General features: G+C 42.1%; 1 protein-coding gene across 1 annotated transcript in view; it reads left to right on the plus strand.

Annotated features, from left to right (window-relative positions):
• Nucleotides 1-27,186, plus strand: part of ULK4 (unc-51 like kinase 4) — a 487,906-nt gene that overhangs the window by 250,325 nt on the left and 210,395 nt on the right. The window contains exon 31 of the mRNA XM_052660763.1: nt 10,850-10,955. Within this exon, the coding sequence (XP_052516723.1) occupies nt 10,850-10,955 (106 nt within the window). The remainder of the gene's footprint in view (nt 1-10,849; nt 10,956-27,186) is intronic.

Raw genomic sequence — 27,186 nt, forward strand, 5'->3', positions numbered from 1 at the left:
TCAGTCCAGGCTCTGTTCCTCTGTTCTTTTCTCAGGGCTTCTCTTTCTTTATATTTAAAATCAAATGATTGACCTAGAAAATTCTCTCAGATTCTTCCAAAGTCTGGTAGTATGATTCTTGCTTTGTTCCAGGTTTGCCAGCTGGTGAATAATGGGGCAGGCCAAGAAGCTCTTTTTTTTTCTTTTTTAGCTCAGTTTTCTTTTTGCTTATTGCATTGTTCCTTTATGTGTCTCAAAACTGTAGGTTTAAATAAGCTTCCAGTTAATTCCCACTAATTTCTTTTTCCTGTAGGACTTACTAGTACTACTTTGAGACAGGATCTATGATACCAACACATGGAAAACTCCCATAGTCAAGAGATCTATAGTTGAAAACTGTCTTTTGATAATTCTGATCTTTTCATTCATTTTTGCCTTATGTAATATTTTCTTTCTTTCGAATGGGACACTTATTTGTATTGGTGAGCAGTTACCTTTAATGGAGGGTCTTATTAAAACTGTGTTAAGGTCTTTCAAAATTTCAGAGTGTACATTTTCCGTGTGGATGCAAGTGCTTCATGAGTACTTAATACATACGCAGCAGGTGAGAGATTCTTATGAATTTCATTTGAAGTCAAAAGACTGAATGTTTCCCTTATTGCAAACATTATTCAAAAGTAAATGAGATACTGATTGAAAACATTTTAAGCGAGATCATTTTTTATCCTTGTATAGTTCTGTTTCACACCATTAAATAGCAAATTTTAGGTGCTCCATAAATATGTATCGATTGCTTGATTGAAGGCGGTTTCTAGTCGCTGACAAGTTCGTTTCTCAAAGGAGCATCCCACAAGCCATATATTGCCTCCCCAGCTGTGTTCATCATATAAGCAACATGGAGCATTTCCGTAATTTACCAGAGGCCACTGCATACCAGCCACCACACCTTGGCTCTGGAGACCTGGCTAAAAGTCCCAGTTCTGCCCCCAGAGGGCTCAGGGTTGAGCCAGGAATGGCTCAACAGTCAAGGGGTTGTGGCAGGTGCTGTGATGAAGGCAGGCACAAGATGGTGGTGGAAACGTCAGGCAACACGAGAAAGGTAGCCCCCCCTGCCAGCCACAGCAGTGACATCTGGCCCGAATGTTTAAGAATAAATCTGTTTGCCAAACCTTTATTATTGTTTTTTATTACTATTATTGTTGTTTTCACTTTGGACTGTGGCAGGGATGCTAGAAGAAGGCAGGAAGGGTTTTGTGTCTGGGCGCACACCTGTATTTTTTCTCTCTCCTCCGCCGCCCTGCTCCCAGCCTGTGCTTAGCTCAGAGAGCATGTTGTGGGTCAGGAGGGGCCTGTCTGGCAACACTGCAGGCAGACACACAAAGGGGGACGATCCATCCCTGTGGCCGCGGTCCTGGCCGCTTGCCTTTGGCTCTGTGGCCAGGGTTCTCCCTCCTGAACAGCATTGGCGCTGGCCCACTGCATCTGCCTTGAGGCCTTGGGCCCTCCTGGGAGCCCAGAGGACGGAATCTTCCTGCTGCAAGCCTAAATAACGTGAGAGGGCATGGCCGGGGAAGCTAAGAGACGTGGTAACCTGCTGGAAGGGCATCTGCAGCGCACTGCCAGGGGTGTTACACAGACCAGGACCCTCGAGCCGCGTGGGCACACCGATTGACAGATGGCTCCAGTTGACCCAGACCCCCGTCTGCGCCAACCGGAACGCATCGCTAATAATAACTGTTATGTGCGGCTAGAGGGCCTCCACCGTACCTGTCAGTCACATTTAAAATCCATCTGAAACTCTTCTCTCTCATGTCCCTAACCAGAAAGATGGAGGGCGATCCAGCTAAAAGAAGGGAGTTAATTTTATGCCGCCAGGCTCTTGGGCCGAGAACATCATATGGTTTTGTCTACAGATGGAAGAAGACCCTTTTCAGGTCCCCTCCCCCGACCCCATCGAGTCTCCTCGGAGCCTGCTAAGTCCCATGAAACCCCGACCACAGGGCAGAGGAGCTGGGTGACTGCTTCACAGCTGGCAAAGCAGAGGCCCAGCACCAGCTCCCTCACACCCCAAACAGGCCCACTTTGGACCCCCAAATTCTGTCCTTTCTGCCAGGAAACCCCAGGTGTATATTTATGAGGGAAAATTCATGGACAGAGGAGCCTGGCACAGGCTATAGTCCATGTGGTCCCGAAGAGTCAGACACAACTGAGCGGCTAACACTCATACATATTTATGAGTTACACGAGTGAGTTCATTTTAAATTACTCTGTGCCCAAGGCCTTGGATTTGCCTTGCTCTGTCATCTCCTGGTTCTTGTGGTTCTCCCACTCTCAGGCCTTGGGATCCCGCCAGGACTTTGAACAAACTGGACTGTGGGAATCAATGGCCCTCCCTCCGTCCTGGACCTACTGTAACCTCCAGCGCACTCATTCCCCAGACCCCGCGGCCCCAGATGTCAGCCCCAGGAGTGGAAACGAATCTCTCCTGCTTTCGAAAGCAGCAGCTGTCAGCTGTCAGGACGGTGAGGCCAGGGATAGAGACACATTAAGAGATGGTAGTGGGGATGGAAAGTAGATTGAAGAGGGGCTCGGGGAAAACCAGGGGCCTGCTGTGGCTGGTCAGATGTGGGAGACATGAGTGGAGGCAGTCGTCTCTGGTGATTGTAAGATGCATGGCTGGGTCGCCGGGCAGCTTGGAGGGTTCGTTAAAATGGAAAACAGAAAAGAGGAAGAGCAAGGGCAAAGGAGCCGAGCTCAGTTTAGATTCCATCGAGTTAGCACTGCCGGTGAAACAGCCTTGTGGAAAACTCAATAATATGAAGTGTCCTTCTCCCCACATGTGGACTCAATGTTGTTTGGGTGCTCTGCAGGCTCCTTTTTCTTAAAAATTTTTTTAAAATTTTTCATTGGAGGACAATTACATTACAAATATTGTGTTGGTTTCTGCCACCCATCACCATGAATCAGCCACAGGTATATGTATGTCCCCTCCCTCTTGAATCTCCTCCCACCCCTCCAGGCTGTCACAGAGCTCCAGGTTTCAGCTGCCTGAGTCATACAGCGAATTCCCTCTGGCTGTCTGTGTTAAATGTGGTAGTGTATGCGGTTCCACGATGCAGGCTCCTTTCTGCAGGCTCCAGATCTCTAGGAGTCTGGCCATGCAGGAGAAGATATGGAAAGGATCGTGGGTTGATGCCACCCTGTGTCCCGTGGCAACGCCTCTGGACCAAGTGCAAGTGCCTGCACAGTCCAGGGACAGGTGGCACAGCAACATAAGCCTGCCCCCCGCCGACCCCGAAATGTTACCTGACCATGTGCGCTGAATGGGATATGCTGTGTGTTCATTTCCGAGAGATCGTGGATGTCATGTGCGTGTCATTTGGGTGTGCTTCTACTTCTCATTCTTTCGGTGGCTCCTTCCTAACCTCCCAGGATCGGTTCTTGTCTCCTGATACATTGTCTTTTGAGTTCTAGCCCACACCAAGGGCAGAAGAGAGTGACCGTGGTTCATTGTTACTGTTGATCGTTCGAGGTATCTCCTACCTTGACTGTTGAGACCCCAGCCCAACATTTTCATCTGAAGTCTTCCAGCACCACTTCCACCTTTATATGTTGGAAGGGAGTCTAACGCTGTGTTTACAAGTGAGAGCGCTTTGGGAAGGCTGATTGCTTTCCAGCGTCATTTCCTTGCTGTGCCCTTGGTGTTACAGAGCTGTCCTCTTTAAGCACTGAAGCAATTAGTTTCAAGAAGGCTGATTCTTCAGGGTCCAGTGCTCTCCTGCCTTTCATTTGCTGAAGCTGTACGTCTTAATGAAGTTGTTTCATCTATGTTGCCAAACGCTAGAATTTTGCGGCTTCAATTCTAATTATCTCTACTGGCAAATGCTATGTTTTATTAGAACTCTCAAGTGCCCTGTTTATTAAATGTCCGCACACCGTGGTGTTGGGCGCACAAATTAGGTCAGCTCTCCGTATCGGGTTCTGGACGGAGGGGTTGAAGATTTTCATCATAATCCTCAGGTGCAGTAGGATCGTCTTGGGTGTCTTTGTGGGAGGGCAGTGCTGGCTTCTCCTTCTCCCGTGAGCTCAGCTTCCATTCTTGCCCCTCAGCCAGTGCTGACACTGAGCGTCTCAGTCCTGTGACTGTTGACTGTGGGGCCACTGTGTAACTTCATTCTTGGGTGTGGTACACTCATTCTTTTCTGTCCTGTAGTTGCCAAATATACCTACATCTTGCTTCCTGGGTTGCATATCTCATGATAGGCCGTCTATATTAAGGGATCTTTTGAAGCCAGGAGGTCCCAGTGGTGGTAACACAGGGCTGGGCATATTGTAGCCAGAGAAGTTAGAGGGCAGTGTTAGAACAGCAGCCTCAAATCAGTCTTTCTGTCCTCTCTCCACCCCCTGCTCCAGAGTCCTTTACGTCCCTGGCCCTTGTGTCGTGTTGGTTATCCTGGGATGGGCTGACTAGTGACCCTGAGGTCCTGCGCTCCGCCCTCCTGCTCCGTCAGTGTTGTCACTAGGCAGCGTTGCTTGGTGATAAAGGGTCACCTTCCATCTCCTAGATTGGATCCCAGCCTCACAATCAGGAAGCTTGGTGATCTTTGGTGAGTGACACTTCACCTCCCTAACCTCAGAGCCTTAGCTGTGAGAAGGGGAGATTTGTAGCCACCTCGGAGTTTTGGTGAGGATTAAATGAGACGATACAGGTGGAGGGCTTGCAGTGCGGGCCATGGCATGCAGTCCCTCATCAGTGTATTCTCACCTCTGCCTTGTCCGTGCTTGGGCTCACGTGGCTGCTCTGCCGCCGTCAGCACAGAAGCTGCTGGTGTCCCGGCCCCTGACCCTGTGCCAGAGGCCCTGTTGTGGGTCATTCAATGTTTCCCTCCCTCCTTACACTGCTCTTACTGAATGTGTTGGAGCTCAGTGGTGTGGACCCCTTGTTTTGTTGGTGAGCCATGGGACTCTTTTTAGGGAAAGGTGCTGTCTTAGAGGAACATCTAATGAAGACACAGCCCTTAATCAGCGTTGTCCCTCGCCTCCATCTCCGGCCTGTGGTCTTTGAATCAAACTTGTGGTTCCTTTCCTCTTTACGCTAATCTTCCAGAGTCCCCACATATTTACCCTGATATCTTCTCCCTTCATATAATTCTCTACTCTGCCTTTGAAAGAAATACGATGTTTTTCATAGCATAACTTATCCCCTGTGGGCTATGAATGTGGTTGTGAACTGCAGAAAGAAATCTTATTAAAGTTGCTAAGAGAAGTGAAATAGCTTAATTTGATAGAAATTAATAAAAGTGTGCTTAATTCACATTCACACTGTCTCACCTGCTCTTCTCATGTCTTGAGCACTGTTTTTTGGGGAAATTAAGTTCCAGGCCACAGCAGTTACTGTCTGATTTCCCCTAGAGAACCACATCGTTTCCTTGAGCAGGTACAGTCACTGGTTTCTCTCTTTCAAACTAAGTAAGAAGCATTCTTGTAGGTATAAGAAGGAAGAAGTGAATAAAATTTTAGCAAATCCCCTGTTTTATATTGAACAAAGTTCATGGTCTGTGAATGGTTTAAAAATCAATAGCAAAGAAATTAAAACAAAGTGTTTTGAATAATGGCTGAAATAGAAAAGGAGCCATGTCTCCCAGTCTGGTTGTAGGATCTTTGGTCTCTATTCTCTGCATCAGATATTGTTCCCTGAGCATTTCCAGTGATAAGGTTAGTGGGGGCTCTTGATAGCCAGAGTGCACCTTTATGCCCTTTTGCGGATGGAGCACTGTGGGGCTGGCAGAGCCCCTCCTTCTGCAGTGACTGCAAACTCCAGGCCAGGAGTCTCAGGACTTAGTTGGCTGGGGTATGGTCCTGGGCTCTTAGTATTTAGGGGTAGTGGAGGTTTGAAAAGTTGGCTTTTGTACTTAAAGAAAATGCCTTTATCAACAAGTGACGCTCACTTTTGAGCACCAGGAAAAACTGAAGTATTGACTTTACAACAAGCCAAAAATACCTCCAAGAGCGTAAAAAAGTCATATATAGTCACAAAAATATGTTTATGAAAGGAACAGTGGATTTATCTCTAGTAAAACTGACCTATATTTTCCAACACACTGGCCTTTGAACAAGGACTGGTATAATTTTGCCAAATGGAAACAAGAGATTTATACTGTCTTTATTCTTCACAAGAATAAGTTTCCTTTGTATCGTTAGCTACTTTTTCATGAGTAACATGTCATGTCATCTTGGTGCTTATTAATCACCCTTTCCCTCCAACCAGTTGTAAGAATAATTAGATGAAATTGGTGGTAGCCCACTGCTTCCACATTAATATTCTTAAGCTGGTGTCAGTGAAACAGTCAAACATGAACATCTACTTTAATACCTGTGTTTCCAAAGAATAGAACTTTCCAGGCATTGATATTTGGAGAGCAGACCTTTTGTAGATGATTAGGCTCAAGAAATAGAGTGACTCCCATTGGTGGGATGTACATGTCTGTTGACTGCAGTTTAGAGCCTGATGCTGTGTTGATTATTATTTTTTTTTTTTGGTGAGCTTTTCAAAACTGTGTGTTCATCAAGGGACTCTGAGCAGCTCTTTTGAATGTCCTCATTCTGAGGCCTGGGCTATTGGCGCATCTTCCCTCCAGACTGGTCACGAGGCAGAAGAAGGATGGGACAGTGAAGCCATCTCTAGCCCTTAAAACCTCTGCCCAAATGAGTCCAATTTGCCAAAGCCAGTCTTTGGGGCAACTCTTTAAGTATGAGTGGGCAGGAAAGGGCCATCCTCATATGTATCTAGGTGAGGAAAGTGGGAATTGCGTACATTTGTAGTGACCGACTCAAAGTCACAAGTGCAGATTCTTGACTAAAATGGAAAGCTGGCTCCCTGAAAAGACCTGTAATATAGGGAAGGCTTTGGTGAGTCTGATCAAGAAGAGGGAGGAGATAGTGTAAAAGGTGATGTCAGTCAGCTCAGAGAAGATAGGTAAAGACAGGAGAGGTAGTTCTGTATGATTCTGTTACAGAATGTTTGAAAACTTGGGGCATTTTAGATGATTTTCTTGGAAAATGGACATAAAGTTGGATCAATATTGATGCTAAGATGTTTTTGAAAAAAATATTTGAAGATCTACCAGTAAAAATACACTGATCCAGTTGCTTTTATTAAATACTAGGGAGTTCTACTGTCTCGCCCAGAAATTGATATTAGATGCACAATAAATATTTGTGGAATAAAATGAAGGGACAAGGGGTATCATCAAACTGATACTAAATTCAGATGAGGATGTAACTCATAGGCCACTAACACTGGAGAATACTGATATCAGTTCAATTCAGTCACTCAGTAGTGTCCAACTCTTTGTGACCCCATGGAGTGCAGCACATCAGGCTTCCCTGCTAAGTAGCTTCAGTCATGTCCAACTCTGTGCAACCCCATGGACGGCAGCCCACCAGGCTCCTCCATCCCTAGGATTCTCCAGGCAAGAACACTGGAGTGGGTTGCCATTTCCTTCCCATTACCAACTCCCGGAGCCTACTCAAACTCATGTCCATTGTGTCGATGATGCCATCCAACCATCTCATCCTCTGTCGTCCCCTTCTCCTCCCGACTTCAGTCTTTCCCAGCATAAGGGTCTTTTCCAGTGAGTTGGTTCTTTGCATCAGGTGGTCAAAGTACTGGAGTTTCAGCTTTAGCATCAGTCCTTCCAATGAATATTCAGGACTGATATCCTTTAGGATGGATTGGGTTGATCTCCCTGCAGTCCAAGGAACTTTCAAGAGTCTTCTCTGATACCACAGTTCAAAAGCACCAATTCTTTGTTGCTCAGCTTTCTTTATGATCCAACTCTCACATCTGTATATGACCGCTGGAAAAACCATAGCCTTGACTAGATGGACCTTTGTTGGTAAAGTAATGTCTCTACTTTTTAATATGCTGTCTAGGGTGGTCATAGCTTTTCTTCTAAGAAGCAAGTGTCTTTTAATTTCATGGCTGCAGTCACCATCTGCAGTGATTTTGGAGCCTGAGAAAATAAAGTCTCTCACTGTTTCCATTGTTTCCCCGTCTATTTGCCATGAAGTGATGGGACTGGATGCCATGATCTTAGTTTTCTGAATGTTGAGTTTTAAGCCAACACTCTTGTCTTTTCACTTTCATCAAGAGGGTCTTTAGTTCTTCTTCGCTTTCTGCCATAAGGATGGTGTCATCTGCGTATCTGAGGTTATTGATAACCTGATGGTCAAAACTGAAATAAGATTGTGATTATAGTCTTTGAAGCCAAAGATGGAGAAGCTCTATACAGTCAGCAAAAACAAGACTAGGAGCTGACTGTGAATCAGCTCATGAATGCCTTATTACCAAATTCAGACTTAAATTGAAGAAAGTAGGGAAAACCACTAGACCATTCAGATATGACCTAAATCAAATCCCTTACAATTATACAGTGGAAGTGACAAAGAGATTCAAGGGATTAGATCTGATAGAGTGCCTGAAGAACTATGGACGGAGGTTCGTGGCATTGTACAGGAGGCAGGGATCAAGACCATCCCCAAGAAAAAGAGATTCAAAAAGGCAAAATGGTTGTTTGACGAGGCTTTACAAAGAGCTGAGGAAAGAAGAGACACTACAGGCAAAGGAGGAAAGGAAAGGTATACCCATTTGAATGCCGAATTCCAAAGAATAGCAATGAGATGAGAAAGCCTTCCTCTGCGATCAATGCAAAGAAATAGAGGAAAACAATAGAGTGGGAAAGACTATAGATCTCTTCAAGAAAATTAAAGATACCAAGGGAACATTTCATGCAAAGATGAGCACAATAAAGGACAGAAATGGTATGGACCTAACAGAAGCAGAAGATATTAAGAAGAGGTAGCAAGAATACACAGAAGAACCATACAAAAAAGATCTTCATGACCCAGATAATCACGGTGTAATCATTCACATAGAGCCAGACATCCTGGAATGCAAAGTCAACTGGGCCTTAGAAAGTATCACTATGAACAAAGCTAGTGGAGGTGATGTAATTCCATTTGAGCTATTTCAAATCCTAAAGATGATGCTGTGAAAGTGCTGTGCTCAATATGCCAGCAAATTTGGAAAACTCAGCAGTGGAGTTTTCAGGACCGGAAAAGGTCAGTTTTCATTCCAATCCCAAAGAAAGGCAATGCCAGAGAATGTTCAAACTACCACACAATTGTACTCATCTCACATGCTAGCAAAGTAATGCTCAAAATTCTCCAAGCCAGGCTTCAACAGTACATGAACCATGAACTTGCCATATGTTCAAGCTGGATTCAAAAAAGGCAGAGGAACCAGAGATCAACTTGCCAACATCCGCTGGATCATCAAAAAAGCAAGAGTTCCAGAAAAACATCTACTTCTGCTTTATTAACTATGCCAAAGCCTTTGACTGTGTGGATCGCAACAAACCGTGGAAAATTCTTAAAAGAGATGGGAATACCAGACTACCTTATCTGCCTTCTGAGAAATCTGTATGCAGGTCAAGAAGCAACAGTTAGAACTGGACATGGAACCACAGACTGGTTCCAGATCGGAAAAGGAGTATGTCAAAGCTGTATATTGTCATCCTGCTTATTTAACTTATATGCAGAGTACATCATGCAAAGTGCCAGGCTCCATGAACATTGATGTGACTATTCCAAAACAAACAAGCAAATAGAACCTGGCAATAATAAAAGTACCAGTCCAGATGTGGTCAGATGCGGTCTTCTGAAGGAGGTAGGCCTTACTTTGTTTAAAGTTGTAACCTTCCCCTACAGCACCCCCAAACTGCTGTCCCCTGTCCTGTCTCCTCTTGCAGTGTGTTTCATCCTTTAACATAGAATGTATTTATTGTCTTCTTCCACTGCTACATGTAAATTCCACAAGGGTGGGGCTGCTTTTTTGGAAATAAAAAAAAAATTTTTGGTCTCTTTTATTCACTGATATAAACCAAGTACCTAAAACAGTGGGCACTTTGTAAATAAAAGTTGTAAAAAAGACTTAATTCCCAATGCAACATGGGATCCTGGACTGGATCCTGGAACAGAAAAGGATGTTAGCAGAAAATGTGACATTTGAATAGTTTTGTTATTAGCACTGTACCAGTGGTACCTTAGTTTTGATGAGTGTACGTTGGTTGGATAAGATGCTAACAGGGGAAGCTGGGTGAAGGGTGTATGGAGACTCTGTATGCTGTCTTTACAACTCTGCTGTGACTCTAAAAGTATTTGAAAAGAAAATCTTTGGGATCCCTTAAAAAGTTAGAAAGAAGTTATCTTTTATGTCTTGTCAATGAGAAATTGGACCAAAGTCACTCCCTGCAATGCGATGTGAAGCATTAGGGAAAGCAGAGTTCACTCCTCCAGGTCCCCGTATAGCTCATTACACTGAAGCAGTGCTGCAGTAAGGCATATTCAGTGTCACCAGCCAGGTGTAAGAGTGAGGAAGGAAGACAGCAGTAACAGTCGACTCTCAAAATTGCAGAAATGTTCCTTTAAGAAGGTTTCCTTTTGTGATCTCAAAGTCCCTTTCAGGTGTGGTTTCATAAGTTCCACGTACTAGATCTCTAGTCACTCCGACTCCTTAGTTGCCCGTCAGAGGCCCCGAGGGCAGAGTGCTGTCCCTCAGCGCGTGGGCAGGGACAGCACGCAACCATGCTGTGCCCTGAGTGGTTCACGCTGCCTCCCAGCTCACCTGACTCACCGATGGGACCTTAACACAGAGCAAACTGTGCCCCCTTTGAGTGGAAAAAGATAATCACCCAGCCTTGTGCAAAGAATGAAGGGAGGTCGGCCGTGTGACCATTTGTCTTTTTTATGATGTAATGATGTTACTCTGTTTCTGTACAGTTATGATGAAAATGGTACTCTGTTGCAGGAACATCAGGAGAACATTCTGGGTAACACCATGCAAAGTGTGGTTGCATTGCTCAACAACCTGGTTGCCTGCAAAGGTTCGAATATGAAGCTACTTTATGAACAAGGTAAATGCTTCTTAGAATTCATCTTTGATTATGTTGAATTTTGCCTATTTGTAAGTTTCTTCATCTCACATAGTAGACAGTTAACAAGTACTACTTAGAGTTGATCAATCAAAATAGATGCTTAAAGGTCTACAAATAATGAAAACATTACCAGCACAAATGGGAAGTCTGGTTGGATTGTGATAGTGTCTCAGAGTTAATTCATTCTCGTTCATGGCACAAAATCAATAGGCATCCATCCACAGATGATCGATCAAGAAATGGAAATGTAAGCATCCTATGTAGACTTTTTGCTGCCAATCAAAATAAAAACATATATGGTCAAAATCACCTTGGAAAATGAGACTGGATGAGTTGAGGGTGGCTTTACATCTTATGCATATCTGTAATACTGAAATGAAAAACTTTTAAAAGTTTTTAGAGAGCTCAATTGAAGAGTTCAATTTTTTTTAATTTGTTTTAGGTTTAAAACCAAATTGGGAGGGCAGTACAGAAATTTCCCATATAACCCCTGTCCCCACACATGCAGCGCATACTCCATTATCAATATCACTCACCAAAGTGGTATTTTTTTTTTTTGCCAAAGATAAATGTACACTAATATCATAATCACCCAGAGTTCATAGTTTACATTCAGGGTCACTCTTGATGTTGTATTTTCTCTGTGTTTGGACAAATGTATAATGACATTTGGGATTTCCCAAGTGACTCAACAATAAGGTACTCGCCTGCAATGCTGGGGGCGCAGGAGACACAGGTTCAGTCCCTTGGTCAGGAACATCTCCTGGAGGGGTGCATAGCAACCCACTCTAGTATTCTTGCCAGGAAAATCCCATGGACACAGGAGCGTAGCAGGCTTCTGTCCATGGGGTCACAAAGAGTCAGATGCAGCTGAAGTGCCTGAGCATGCATGCCTAATGACATATATCCATCGGTATTATATGGTACAGTGCATTTTCATCGCCTTGACAGTCCTCTGTGCTCTACCTGTTCATCCCCACTGCCTTCTGCAACCACTGATCTTTTTACTGTCTACATCGTTTTGCCCCTTCCAGAACATCATAAAGTTAGAATCATACAATATGTCACCTTTTCAGATTGGCTTCTTTCACTTAGTAATATTTATTTAAGGCTCTTCCATGTGTTTCCATGGTTTGATGGCTCATTTCATTTTAGTATGAATAAAATTCTCTGTTGTCTGGAGGTACTGCAGTTTGTTAATCCATTTACCTAATGACATTTTGTTTGCTTCCAGACTTCAGCAATTATGAATAAAGCTGCTATAAATATATGTATTAAGATTTTTGTGTGGACATAAGTTTTAAACTCCTTTAGGTAAATACCAAGGAGTGCACTTGCTAATAGTATGCTGATTATTTCATTTTTTAAGGGATGCCAAACTGTCTTCCAGTGTGGCTCTACCATTGTGCATTCCCAAAGTGAATGAGTGTTTCTGTTCCTCGATACCCTCGCCAGCACGGGGTGTTGTCAGTGTTCTGAATTTTGGACGTTCTGTGTCATGGTAGCTCCTTGTTTTAATTTCCCTTTGCCTGATGGTATACGATGTGAAGCATTTTCTTATATTCTTGTTTCCCATTTGTATATCTTCTCTCAAGAGTTCTTTGCATATATTGGATAAAGTCCTTTATCAGAATCTCAAATATTTTCTCCCAATCTGTGGCCTGTGTTTTAATTCTTTTGGAAAGCCACAGTTTTAGTTTTATCCAGTTTATCAATTTTTTTTTTTAATGGATCGTGTCCATGGTGTTATTATCTCAAAGTCCAGTTTACCAATTTTTTTTTTATGGATCGTGTTCGTGGTGTTATTATCTCAAAAGTCTTCACCGTACCCAATGTCATCTAGGTTTTCTCCTACATTATCGTCTAGGAGTTTTGTAGTTTTGAATTTTTACAATTAGGCCTGTGATCCATTGTGACTTACTTTTTGTGAAGGGTATAAGGTAGATTTTTTGTTTTGGTATGTTGCTGTTCCAACACTGTTTGTTGGGGAGACTGTCTTCACTCCATTGTGTTGCCTTTGCTCCTTTGTTAAAGGTCATTTAACTGTATTTATCCAAGTCTGTTACTGGGCTCTCTATTCTCTTCCATTGACCTGTTTGCTTTATGCTTTCACCAGTACCCACTGTCTTGATGACTGTAGCTTTAAGGTAAGTCTTGAAGTCAGGTAGCATCAGTCCTTCACTTTGGTTCTTCTCCTTAATAAAAACTTTAGAATCAGCTTGTTGATACTCATAAAATAACTTGCTTGGACTTTGATTGGGATTGCATTGAATCTTGGAGAAGGCAGTGGCACCCTACTCCAGTACTCTTGCCTGGAGAATCCCATGGATGGAGGAGCCTGGTGGGCTGCAGTCCATGGGGTTATGAAGAGTTGGACACTACTGAATGACTTCACTTTCACTTTTCACTTTCATACATTGGAGAAGGAAATGGCAACCCACTCCAGTATTCTTGCCTGGAGAACCCCAGGGACTGGGGAGCCTGGTGGGCTGCTGTCTATGGGGTCACACAGAGTCAGACACGACTGAAGTGACTTAGCAGCAGCAGCATTGAATCTATGGATCAAGTTGGTAATATGGTTACATCTTAAACACAGTGTTTACTACTTTTATATTAATAAAATCTCTCATTTGAATGTTCATGAAAATAAGACTTGGATAGGATCAATGAATAAAAAAATCCAAGATAAATGGATAAAATCTTGAAGGATCAGTGAATAAAAAAAAACCCAAGATCAGTGGATAAAATCTTTAAGTCACGGTTCTGATTCCCCCCTCCTCAACATTTAGAGTTATGTTTCTATTGGTCACTATACCTAAATGTTGGAAATGGGTTTTTTTCTCCCTTAAGAAGAATGTGCGTTTTCAACAATAATAAATATTGCCAAGAGTTGAGGGGTTTTAGTACATTGAAACATTTATCGTTTTATACAGCAGCATCCTATTTTGTTTTATGGGTTCAGTTCAGTTCCTCAGTCATGTCTGACTCTTTGTGACCCATTGAACTGCAGCACGCCAGGCCTCCCTGTCCATCACCAACTCCCGGAGTTTACCCAGACCTATGTCCATTGAGTTGGTGATGCCATCCAACCATATCATCCTCTGTTGTCCCCTTCTCCTCCCTCTTTCAGTCTTTCCTAGCCTCAGGCTCTTTTTCAGTGAGTCAGTTCTTTGCATCAGGTGGCCAAAATATTGGAGTTTCAGCTTCAGCATCAGTCCTTCCAGTGAACACCCAGGACTGATCTCCTTTAGGATGGACTGGTTGGATCTCCGTGCAGTCCAAGGGACTCGTAAGAGTCTTCTCCAACACCACAGTTCAAAAGCATCAATTCTTCTGTGCTCAGCTTTCTTTATAGTCCAACTCTCACATCCATACATGACCACTGGAAAAACCATAGCCTTGACTAGATGGACCTTTGTTGACAAAGTAATGTCTCTGCTTTCTAATATGCTGTCTACGTTGGTCATAGCTTTCTTCCAAGGAACAACTGTCTTTTAATTTCATGGCTGCAGTCACCATCTGCAGTGATTTTGGAGCCCAGAAAAATAAAGTCAGCCACTGTTTCCACCAGTAATCTAATGGATATGGGTAATTTCCAATCTTTTGCTTTTGCAGACAGTTCTGTAATGAATAACCTTAATCACACATTCCTTCACATGGGAGCAGGACTATCTACAGAGTAAATTCCTGGGGTTAGAATCACTAGATCAAGGGGTATCTGCTGCTGCTAAGTCGCTTCAGTCGTGTCCAACTCTGTGCAACTCCATAGACGGCCGCCCACCAGGCTCCCCCATCCCTGGGATTCTCCAGGCAAGAACACTGGAGTGGGTTGCCATTTCCTTCTCAAGGGTTATATATGTTTGTAATTTCCATGGGTAGTGACAGGTTATTGTAAGCAGCCTGACAGTTTATACTTCTGTCAGGGCACATGAGATTACTTGTCTCTGGATCTAAGAGCATATTATGTTTTCCCATTTGTTTGACTTACTTTCTTTATAGTTTTCTTTATATAGGCCATATGTATTTCTTCCTGTTTATCTCTCCCCAGGTATTTTATCCTTTTTTACTTGGTATCAGAAATAAGGAATTTTCTACCAGTATAGTTCTCAATTATTTTTTTAAGTATGTGTTTGAAAGTTTTTTTATTTCTGTTTATTAACTTTGTCCCTAGGTTTATTCTCTTATTACTTTCCATAGTGATGGCTTAGATGATTCTCTTTACTTTCTGGTTATGTAATAATAATGAATGCAAATAGAAACAGTCTTTAATTTTTATAGTTCTACTTTTTCTCTCTAGTCCAATTACAAGATTCAAAGAGAATAATATAGAGGATATCTTGTTATTGCCTCAGAATCTTTTTTCTGGTTAAGGAAGTATTTACATTTTATCTTTTGCAGTCAAGAATGAATAATAATAAATAAATAATGATGACTTTTGACCCCTCTGGAAATGATCAAATAATTTTTCCTTGGATCTATTCATGTCATGGATTATATTTAATAAGAGTATCTAATATGCAGCCACCCTAGTGTTTGTATCAGTAAGCACAGTTAATTGTGATATAATATTCTTTAATTGTACTGCTTCAGGTTTTTGTTAATCTTTTATTCAGGATTTTCCATTGCTGTTCATAAGTGTGATTGATCTATAGTTTTGTTTCTTGTTTCTTTCTTTTTTGCTGGATTCTGGTGTTATTGCTATATTGCTTCTTTTTCTTTTTAAGGAAGTTTTCTTTCTTCCTTGGGCTTTGGAACAGTTTAGATATCTTGGATATTATCTTTTAAAAGTTTGATAGAATTCCCTTGTGAAGCCATATGGCTGGTACTCTTTCTTGAAGGAACGGTAGCTGTGATAGCTCTTTGACACCGTTCTGTATTTCTACAGTGATAATAAATCTCTTTTCATTTCCCATCTCTTATAGAGTCAGTTATAGGATATTATATTTTCCTAGGAGGTCTTCGTTTCACACACACTTTCAAATCTATAGACTTGGAGACAGAATAGCTTCTCATAATTCTTTTATTTTCTTAGGTTTCAGAAGTTAACTTCCTGCTTCCATTTTTAATATATATTTTATATGTGTATTTGAATACATATATATATATTTATATATAATACATGTATTCCAAAATATATATATATATAATATATGTAATTGCACTTTTGTAATTTTATTGATTAGTTAAGATAATGGTTTTAATTATTATGTGTGCATAATACAAATGTGTACATATACAAATGTGCATATAATTTTTAGGCCAGTTTGGAAATTTGCATATTAGTCCTAGTTTAAAAAAAAATTCTTCTTTTATCTACTGATTCACTCCTTGTGAATGAAGTTGTTTTTTCATTCTTTTTCTGTCTTTTTGAATAAGATGCTTAAGTCATTTATCTCCTTTTGGCTTAATCACTAAAATATTTAAAGCTATGAATTTTCTTCCAGTATTGGATTCTGATCTGTAGTGCGTCCATCCTTTTTGTTTTCTACATATATTTCAGTTTTGGTTTACGTTCCTTCATTAAGACAATAATCGTTTAACAGTGAGGGTGTATTTTGTTTTATTAATTTTGTTCTCTCTAGTTTATTGCACTGTGGTCAGCAAGTTTCGGCAGTACTGTTTTGTCTTTTTAGAATTTATTAAGGTTTTCTTGTAGCTAATATATGGTCAATTTTCATGATTTAATATGTATACTTGGGAAAATGCATATAGGATTTCTGTCTTGACAGTACTGATACTAACATGCCCTTCCACCAAAACAACAGGAAAATTCAACAAAACATGTGAAGTAGTTTGTTTTCAGTCACTGGAAAACAAGCAACACTGGGTTCTGAGCCTTGAGAAGGGAAACACGAGGTGAACCTCGTAACACTCTTTGTTTTTGTTCTCTTTGCTTGTTTTTTGTCTGTTTATGGAAGCAGGGTCCAAGAAGAAAACCAAGGTCTTGCCGAGTTAGGGAGAAAGAGTTCAGTGTTCAGGGATGAGAACTAGTGAAGGTTCACAGGGCAGAGCATAAGAGAAGATGCAAAGAGGGATCGGGCCCAGAAGTCTACGTGAGGTTTCACACAGGTCCTTTGTGAGGGCTGGGCTGCAGTGGACATGCGCAGAACAGGATTCTGTTAGGCCTAGAAAGAGGACAGTGTAGATGCCATAAGGCTGAGAGCTGAATTGATACAGCAGAGATTATGCTCATGGGGGATGTAAGAATTCCAGCCTAGCTACCGGATAGTACCTTACTACAGACCTAAGTAAAGTTACATCAGCCTGAATCCAGATGCTAGTCTAGACCTTCCATAGCATTTCAACCATGTCCTGTGCATGCTATGCTAAGTCACTTCAGTTGTGTCCAAATCTTTGCAACCCCATGAACTGTGGTCTGCCACGCTGCTCTTTCTATGGGATTTTTTTCAGGAGTGGGTTGCCATTTCCTGCTCCAGGGGATCTTCCTGACCCAGAGATTGAACCCGTGTCTCTATGTCTCCTGCATTGGCAGGCAGGTTCTTTACCACTAGCACCACCTGGGAAGCCCTGGACTAATTCTTTGGGCTATGAATTAAACTACAGACCTGTCCTAACAAAGAATAAGACTAAGCCCTTCAAGGTCAAAAGATTCACAAGGAAGTTTACTGCCTGCTAGAACAAAATCATCAGGAGTCCAGGCGGTCTTAAGAAAGGTGGTTAGGCTGCAAGTGTGGTGGGGTGAGGAAGCGGGTAAGTGTGGGGTTCCAGGGGTACACTGAGGCTGGGATCACTTTCCTGGCCCTTGCTAGTGGTTAGGGGGAAGGAGAGCCATGTGACTGCAGAAAGTCTGTTTCCATTCTCCAGAGATAGACCAGGTCTGTCTTTTCATTATACTCTGTTGCTCTACAGACTTCTTGGCTACTCAGTGTGTGGCTGCTTTTTCCAAAGTTGGGTAAGAGATCTGTTGAGTGCTTGCCAGCCCAGAGTGTGTTCAGATTCAGTGGGGTGTGGCCACATGAGGCGTCACTAACGATCTGCCACTGTATGGGCTTGAATGTTTGTGGCTGGTTTGAATAAAGTCTTGTTAGTTTTTATTTTGGATCAATTCTGGCTCAGTCATCGATGTATATATTCATTACATTTCATATAGAATTAAATTTCCTATTCCAAACATTAGTTACTTGTAATGTTAATACTTTGAAAATCATTCTGTTATAAGTGAGCTGTAGTGCAGATGAAGTGGAAATGATTATCCCTGCCTTTAAGTGCTTCAGTATGGTGCTGTGTTAGGCGAGTGTTTGACTGAATTTCATTGTCGGACCACACACTAGCAGTTAGTGGAGGGATGAATTCTAAAGCATACGTTTTCCCACCTCACCTTTTAATATCTCTGAAATCGGTACATCAACACTGCTATCCAGATGGCAGTCCCAGGGTAGTTTCTGCTGCTGGCATGTGTGTGTTGAACCTTGTGGAATGAGTATGAGTGTCCTGTAAGTGAACCCAGACACCTCGGAAGAGATGCATCATAGTACTGTCCTGCATCCATGTTCTGATGGAGCAAAACTTAAGAAACAGTACAGATGCTGGATGATTCCAGGTTGACGAATAAGAGGAGTCAGTCTCCAAGTGGGAAGAACTTTTAAGAAAAACTCAACCAATTAAATGTACTTAGACATCCCTTTTTGTGTGTCATAAAGGCAATGTATGAGAAAATCCATATCAAAATATGTCTCAGAGCACTCACATTGAGTGTGAGATGCAGTTCTAAGTGATAAAGTGTGTGCCGTGTAAGTGGCAGCATTTTCTCTTTGTTAGTGGTGCATAAACTGATGTGGTTCCTTACATCTCTGGCATCGTAGACTCAGTGAGGGGTGGTAGGTAGTACAGGTGAGAACCTCAACACAGCATCTGCGCATCCCACAAGCACGCAGACTCTGAGAGGTAGGGTCATCAACATGTCACCAGTGTGTAGTTGCGTTGTATCATCCAGGTTTTTTGCTTTAACATTTTCATTTTTAAATGAAGTGTTTAGGGAAATAATTAAAAAAACAAAGTGAGACCTTTTGTTTATATTTGAAAAAATGTTACTGTTATTAACATTTAAAATTGGATGCCGGCTCATTCCTGTGCAGTGACCTTTTGATAATGGATATTAATTCCAGCTCCAGTCTTCGCAGCAGAGCTGTCAGCATAATGGATTTACATGACACACTGCAGCAGCCAAAAAACTGTAGCACCTCCAAAGGACCGTTGAGAGAAATTACGTTTGTCCTCATGGGTTTATGGTGTGTCGGAAATCAAAACACTCATTTCTTGCTAGGTATATTATAAAACTGCCTAAGTTGGTGTTTCCTCAAGAGACCAGAAAATTACTGTGAGAGTTGTTTGGGCTTTGATGGTGTACTTAATAGCTCTCTTCGATTCTTTTACGTTTAAGGATAATGTTCAGAATGATGTTAAAGAGGTGAAGTTGGCAAACTTTTTGTGTAAAGGACCAGAGAATAAATACTTTAGGCTTGTAGGGCCATGTGATCTTTGCTGCTACTGCTCAATACTGCCAGTATAGCAGGCAGCAGGACAGAGAATCCAGATGTGAGTGGTTATGGCCCTGTGTCCATAAGTTTTCTTTACAAAATTAGGTGGCCAACCCCCTGGCCATGGGTTTCCAGCCCCTCTTGTACAGTACCTAATTCAGATTCTCCCAAAACTGCTCTCAAATCTTCACATCAACATATTTGTAAAATTTAGTTGTTAAATTATGATTCAACTCAAGAAAAACTGAAAATTAAATTTAAATGAATATATTCAGAAGAGATTACTGCCTTCATAGTTGCGTGAAGATGCATGAAGAAAAAATGGAATATTTGCCCTAAGGGCTTAATATAAAAATCATAATAAATACATACATCTTACTTAATTCTGCTCCTATAGCACAAAAATTGCCATAGAGAATAAATACAGAAAGGGATGAGCATGACTGTGTCTCTAAGATTTTATTTACAAAACAGATAATTTCCCACTCTTATCTAGTTCATTGAGTCTGTCAACAAATATTTATATACCAGGCCTTGTTCTTGGTGTGAGGAATGAACAGTGAACAAAACCGGCATGGTTTCTGCCTGCATTGGCGCTTCCATTGTGATGGAAAAAATAAACCACGAACCAAAACAATGAACAAGAAAGTTTATGTTAGATAATGTTAGATGTCACGTGATGATAAACACTAATCTAAGAGATAAGAAAAAGGGTGCTAGAGGTGTCTGCATGGAGGTAGGGTTGAAATCTTATCCTGGGGAGCCAAGGAAGGCATCACTGTGAAGTAAAAGCTGGAAGGAAGTGAGGAAGCAGCCATGAAGATACCTGGGCGAAGGCGGGTGGAGAGAACAGTGGGTGTGAATCCAGGTGGGAGCCTGCCTGGTGGGAGAGGAACAGCAGGGAGGCCAGTGCAGCCACAGCGGAGGAGACACTGAGCGGAGAGGAAAAACCAGTAGAACTGGCTGTGCTTTCGGGGAGCACAGGGTCACTATTGTCCACAGTGATCTGGAAACATGGCCGGACTGCAGTTCAGTTTGAACCGAAGATGAGGAAACCGGTTGGTAATTACTGACTACCTACTTGCTCTGGGTCAGGAAGATGCCCTGGAGGAGGGCATGGCAACCCACTCCAGTATTCTTGTCTGGAGAATTCCACGGGCAGAGGAGCCTGGCAGGCTGCAGCCTATTGGGTCTCAAGAGTTGAACACGACTGAGTGAGTAATACTTTCACTTTCATCATGTATTTGAACTTTTCTTATTTCTCACTACCTTGGTATCACTAAAACTTTGCATTAACAAACTTCCCCTATTAGCTTCCTATCTGTGTGAAGTTTTGAATCTGAAGTAAATTCTTATGTGATGAGTAGGCTTAACTCAGCTATTACTTTTAGAAATTGTTCTCATTTTAAATGAATATAGTGGAAATATGTAAGATACAAATGCTGTCAAAAATATTGAACTTTAACTGAACAGAGAATGGGCATTGCTTAAATTTGACAAGATATAGTTCAATAAGGTAATGTTGTTGCTGTTGTTCATTTGCTAAGTCCTGTCCAACTCTTTGTGACCCCATGGACTGCAACACACCAGGCTCCTCTGTCCACTATTCTTCCAAAGTTTGCTGAAACTCATGTCCATGGAGTCAGTGATGCCATCCAACCATCTCATTCTCTGTTGCCTCCTTCTCCTCTTGCCCTCAATCTTTCCCAGCATCAGGGTCTTTTCCAGTGAGTTGGCCCTTGGCATCAGTTGACCAAGGTATTGGAGCTTCAGCATCAGTCTTTCCAATGAATATTCAGAGTTGATTGCCTTTAGAATTAACTGGTTTGATCTCCTTGCTGTCCAGAGGACTCTCAAGAGTCTTCTCCAGCACCCCAATTGGAAAGTGTCAGTTTTTCAGCATGCAGCCTTCTCTATGGTCCAACTCTCTTATTTGTACGTGACTACTAGAAGAACCATAGCTTTGACTATATAAAATGGCAACCCACTCCAGTACTCTTGCCTGGAAAATTCCATGGACTGAGAGGCTCCTCAGAGCCTGGTAGGCTACAGTCCATTGGGTCACAAAGAGTCAGGCACAACTGAGCAACTTCACTTTTCACTAGAAAAACCATAGCTTTGACTATATAGACATTTGTCAGCAAAGTGATGCTTCTGCTTTTTAATAGACTGTCTAGGATTGTCAACCCACTCCAGTGTTCTTGCCTGGAGAATCCCAGGGATGGGGCATCCTGGTGGGCTGCCGTCTATGGAGTCGCACAGAGTTGGACACGACTGAAGCGACTTAGCAGCAGCAGCAGCAGCAGCAGGACTGTCAGAGTTGTCCTTCCAAGGAGTCTCCTCATGTCACGGCTACTGACACTGTCTGCAGTAACTTGGCAGCCCAGGAAAATAATCTCTGTCACTACTTCCACCTTTTCCCTTTCCATTTTCCCCATCACACTGTTTCCCAGAGTGGCTACACCACTGAAAATTTCCACCAACAATGTTATGAGGATTCCAGTTTCTCCATACCCTTTCCACTCTTTGTTATCTTGCGTCCTTTTTCATTCTGGCTGTCCTAATGGTGTGAAGTGATGTCACACATGGTGTTGATTTGCAGTTCCCCCAAAGTTAAGGACATTGAGCATCGTTTCATGATTTGTGTAGGACTAACCTTGGGACAGGAGAGTCTTGGGGAAGATGACAAGCCTCTGATCTATTTTTCATGTAGCGACTGCCAGAATGATCACTTGAGGGGGCAGATCTTACCACATTACTCGCTCTGCTAGCTTTCTGCTGCTCCTGGGAGCAAGACTGGAATCATCACCATAACAGACAGCTCTTGCTTCACCAGCTGCCTCTCGCGCCACCGCCGCCTCTCCTGTCTGCGCGTGGCCGCGGCCAGCTCGTCTCTGGGTCCGTCAGGCGCTGCGCTGCTCTCCGCTCTGTGCGGCCCCACCCGCCGTTCCCCAGCCTTCTTCCCTTCTTCCGTCTGTCAGTGCTCAGTCCAAACACCATTTCCTCCAGAAAACCTTCCGTGACACCCTGTATTCTGCTTTGTTGCACACGTTTCACTCTTAATGAAAACATGAGCTATAGAATTAGTTACTGTCCATGCCATCTGCTAGGATGGAAGCCCCACCAGAGACCGGAACCTGCCCTTCCCGTTCACCGCGGTAACTGCGGCGCAGTCGCTGAGGCAGAGTAGTTGTTCAGTAGAGGTGCGCTGACACCCAGGAAGGTGCTCACGCTCGTGTCCTGAGTAAGTTCTCTGCGCCTCTGCGCCTGCTCGCGGTCCCACCCAGAAGCAGCAGGGCCGCGTGTGTTGTCTGCGCTCCTCTGCAGTGCGGTTTCATAGGCCTCTTCCCTCCATGTGTGTGTGTGGAGAACCTGATATCCATAAGGCAGTATTCGCTGGAGTCGTCTTAGGCCGCCCAAAGGGGGTAAAATTTGAGCTGCTCACTGATTATTTTTCATCAGTTCTCCACTTCTTCTCCACTTTGGAATCCTGTGAACTCATCTCCAAGGAGCAGATCCTGTTGCTTTGAAGCATGATAAAAGGCATGGGCAGAGACTGAGAAGGTAATCTGGGCTCTGCAGAGCCATTTTGGGGAGCTACTGACTTACAAGCAATGATTCTTTACTGGTTGCTTTTATTTTGTCTTACCTTAATCTTGAAATATGAAGAATTATGTGTTGGATAGATCGAACTGTCCACTTTTCCTTCTTTAGTATTCCATTGAGAGTGATTGGCCTGCATGTCTTCACTCCCCTTCCTAAGAGTCTACTGACCAGTGCTCACTTAGGCTTCTTAATCTGAAATACTTTGAGATATCCAAACCATATGATCACTTATCAGAAAAGTTTTTCAGGGAAAGAAAAGAAAAAGACATTTAACAAGCTCTTTGCAAGGTCAGATTAAAAACATGTTAAAAATAGGAAGGAGGGACACATAGCAGGTGTGAATCGATAATAGTGTCGGGAAATAGCATACAATGAGTTGAGCCTCCTATGAATTGTTATAGGGCTACTGAAAGACTTTTAAAGTTATCTTCCAAGAAAAAAGGAAGGATATGAATCCATTATTTAGGGAGAAAGTTAAGAAGTTAGCATGTGAGTGGAAGAAAGTAACATGGTGTGGTCATTGAAATAGCTGGGTTTGAATCCTAGGTCTACAGTTTATTTGGTGAGATCTCTTTAGGATAATGGCACCCATTCCATAGCTTTGATTTGAGGATTAAATGATAATATATGCAGGTTTGTCATGTATAATTAGTAAACTTAGCATAAGTATTTGAAAATAAGTACTAAAAATAGCTGAGCAGCCCTCTCATGGGGCCATATAAGCAGATCGTTAAAGTAAGAAAAGTGAAGCCCAAGATAAGTTACTAGATTCTAATGCAGCATCAGACATTTTAAATCATAGCTTTCCCACTCTAGTAAGTTATAATACAGTGTACTGAAAACTTCACAAATATGATCTTAGAGCCCCCTTCTTAAAAAATGGAAGTATAGTTAATTTACAGTGTTGTGTTAATTTCAGGTGTACAGCAAAGTGATTGTTATACACACTGGGTTGACCAAAATGTTCATTTGGATTTTCCCATACAGCATATAGAAAGCCCGAGCAAACCTAATGGCCAGTCCAATATTTGCACACACATGTACTTTTTGGTATTCTTTTCCTTTATTATAAGATATTGACTATGTTCCTTGTGCCATGCAGTAGGCCCTCATTGTTTTTTATACACAATAGCTTGCATCTTCCAATCCCAGACTCCTAATTCATCCCCCTACCTGTTTCTCCTCTGGTATCCATAAGTTTGTTTTCTGTCTGTGAATGTTTCTGTTTTGAACTTGAGTTCATTTGTATCATATTTCCTATTCCACAGATAAGTGATGCCATATGTTTATCTTTTTCTGCCTGGCTTACTTACTTAGTATGACAGTCTCTAGGTCATGTTGCTGCAGATGGCATTATTTCATTCTTTTGTTAACGCCTGAGTAGTATTCGTGTGTATGTAAGTACCTGTGTGTGCTGTATGTGTGTAACATACCGCCTCTTCTTTATTCATTTATATGTGGATGGTGTTTAGGTTGCTTCCATGTCTTGGCTGTTGTGAATAGTGTTGCTGTGAACCTTGGGGTGCATGTATTTGTTCAAATTAGAGTTTCCTCTGAATATGTGACTGGGGCTTCTCAGATGGTGCAGTGGTGAAGAATCTGCCTGCCAGTGCAGGAGATGCCAGAAACATGGGTTCAGTCCCTGGGTCAGGAAGATCCCCTGGAGGAGGCAATGGCAACCCAGTCCAGTAATATTGCCTGGAAAATTCTATGAACAGAGGGGCCAGTGGACTACAGTCTATGGGGTCACAGAAGAGTCAGACACAACTGAGCGACCGAGCGCACACACGGGATATGTGCCTAAGAGTGGGATTGCTGGATGATGTGGTAATTCTGCTTTTAGTTTTTTAAAGAACCTCCATAGTGCTTTCCATAGTAGCTGTACCAGTCTACTTTGTCACCAACAGTTCAGCAGGCTTCCCTTATCTCCACACTCTTTCTATTCTTTATTTTTTGTAGACTTTTTAATAATGGCCATTCTGAATGGCCACTGTTCTTTTTATTTATAAATAGATATTTATTTTTAGAATCCTTTTTTCCTTCTTTCTGTGCTCCCTCCATCCCACTCTCTCTTTCCTTTCTCTTTCTGTTTTATTGAGATATAGTTTACATATATACTGTGTTGATTTGATACACAATTATATCACACGACATAATTACCATTTCCTTTTTGTGGCGAGAACATTTGACAGCAAAAAAACAAGCAGCCTAATTCAAAAGGAGGCAAAGGATTCATATAGATATTTCTAAAAACAACAACAAAAAAACCCCAACCACATAGTCAATAAACACATGAAAGGATGCACAACATTATTTGTCATTATGGATATACAAATCAAAACTATAATGAGATGATACTTCAAATTTATTAGGATCCCAACTTTTTTTTTTTAAGAAAAAAAGGAAAATAATGAGTGTTGGTGAGTTGTGGAGACATTGGAACCCTCACACATTGCTGGTGGCCACGTGAAATAGTATGACTGCTATGGAAGACAATAGTAATTCCTCAAAAGTTAAGCATAGAATTACCATATGATCTGGCAATTCCCCTCCTAGGTATATGCCCAAAAGAAATGGAATAGAGCCTTAAACAGATAAATTACACATGAATGTTCATTGCAGCATTATTCACAATAGCTAAAAGGCAGAAATAATTCACAAGCACACCTGCAGATGAATGGATAGCAAGTGTGAGATGGACGTATAGCAGAGTACTGTTCAGTCATAAAAAGAAATAAAATCCTGATTCATGCTGCAATGTAGATGAACCTTGAAAATATTACACTAAATGTTAGAATCCAGACACAAAAATGACACATTGTGTATGATTTTACTTATACGCGGTACCTGGAATAGACAAATTCATAGAAGCAGAGAGTGAAATAGTGGTTAGCACAGGCTAGGAGAAGGGGGAAGTGAGGAATTTTATTTAATGGGTACAGGGATTCTGTTTTCGATGGTGAAGATGGTCTGGCAATTGTGCCATTGGTTACACAACACTATGAATGTATTTAGTGTCACTGAATTATATGGTTATAATAGTTTTATGTTAGATATGTATTTTTACCAAAATTAACAAAAAACCCCAGCTGAACATGATACATGTCCCTGTTGCTCACATTGATCAGTGACATCTGGTTTCTGGGCTATGTGAGGATGTAGTTTTGGGCATTGGAAAGTCCGACTGGGCAGCCACTTTTCAGCAGAGATGCCACAGTTTTCAACAAAGACCATGAATATTTTGAGAGTAGCAATTATTTTGGCAGCAAAGGCTAAATTAAAAAGAAAGTTTTTTTAATGTATGTATTTCATGAGATAGCAAATTCACTTTGGAAGTAACTTCCTTGAAGCTGGAGAATCAAAAGGTCCTGAAAATTTCCTATCAAACACAGGCCAGGGAAAAGAAATTAATATTAACATTCCCACTTTACTAATTTTAAATGTATGGAGTGTTGAAAATGAGTAGAATGTTCCCTGTATTTGTGTTTGTCCTGTGTCTTACTGTTGAGGTTTCCATGAATTTAGCCTGATTTTCTCGTCTCTGTTTTCCCTGTATGTTCATATGCACTTCAACTTCAAGTTCTCGACCACAGCGCTTTCCGGAGGCAGGCTGCTCTCTGATGGCCCAGTTCTGGGGCATTGATGTCTCCTCTGTGTAAGGAGGGATGTTGAGTTCACTTCTGAGGGAAATGTTAAAGAAATGTTGCAGATAAAACTAGAAGCTCCTTCGCTTAGGCATCCAAGATGGAGAGGCCAACGGAAACCATTCCTTCTAAGGAGCAGCAGAGGATGCTGGGAAGTGCGACTTGTAAGCTAGATGACCAATGAGAGCTTCCAGCGCTGTCTTTGGATGTGTCATGGGAAACAGGAGGAGATTCATGCTGTGAGTTGTTCCAATAGGCAGGACCTTGGGTCTTAGGGAAAGTTCCATGGCAATCACTTCTTGTTCAGCATAGGACAGTTCTTTCCAACAGTTTGAAGACTTAAGTAGGGAGAGGTCAACTTCAGGACAAACTGAGTGCCATCAGTCTTCAAGGGAGACCAAGCAGAGAAGTGATTCCAGTGTGGATGGGAGGTTGGCCTATGGCCTCTAGAGATCCTGACAG

This window comes from Budorcas taxicolor, chromosome 1, assembly GCF_023091745.1.
Source record: "Budorcas taxicolor isolate Tak-1 chromosome 1, Takin1.1, whole genome shotgun sequence".
NCBI lineage: Eukaryota > Metazoa > Chordata > Mammalia > Artiodactyla > Bovidae > Budorcas > Budorcas taxicolor.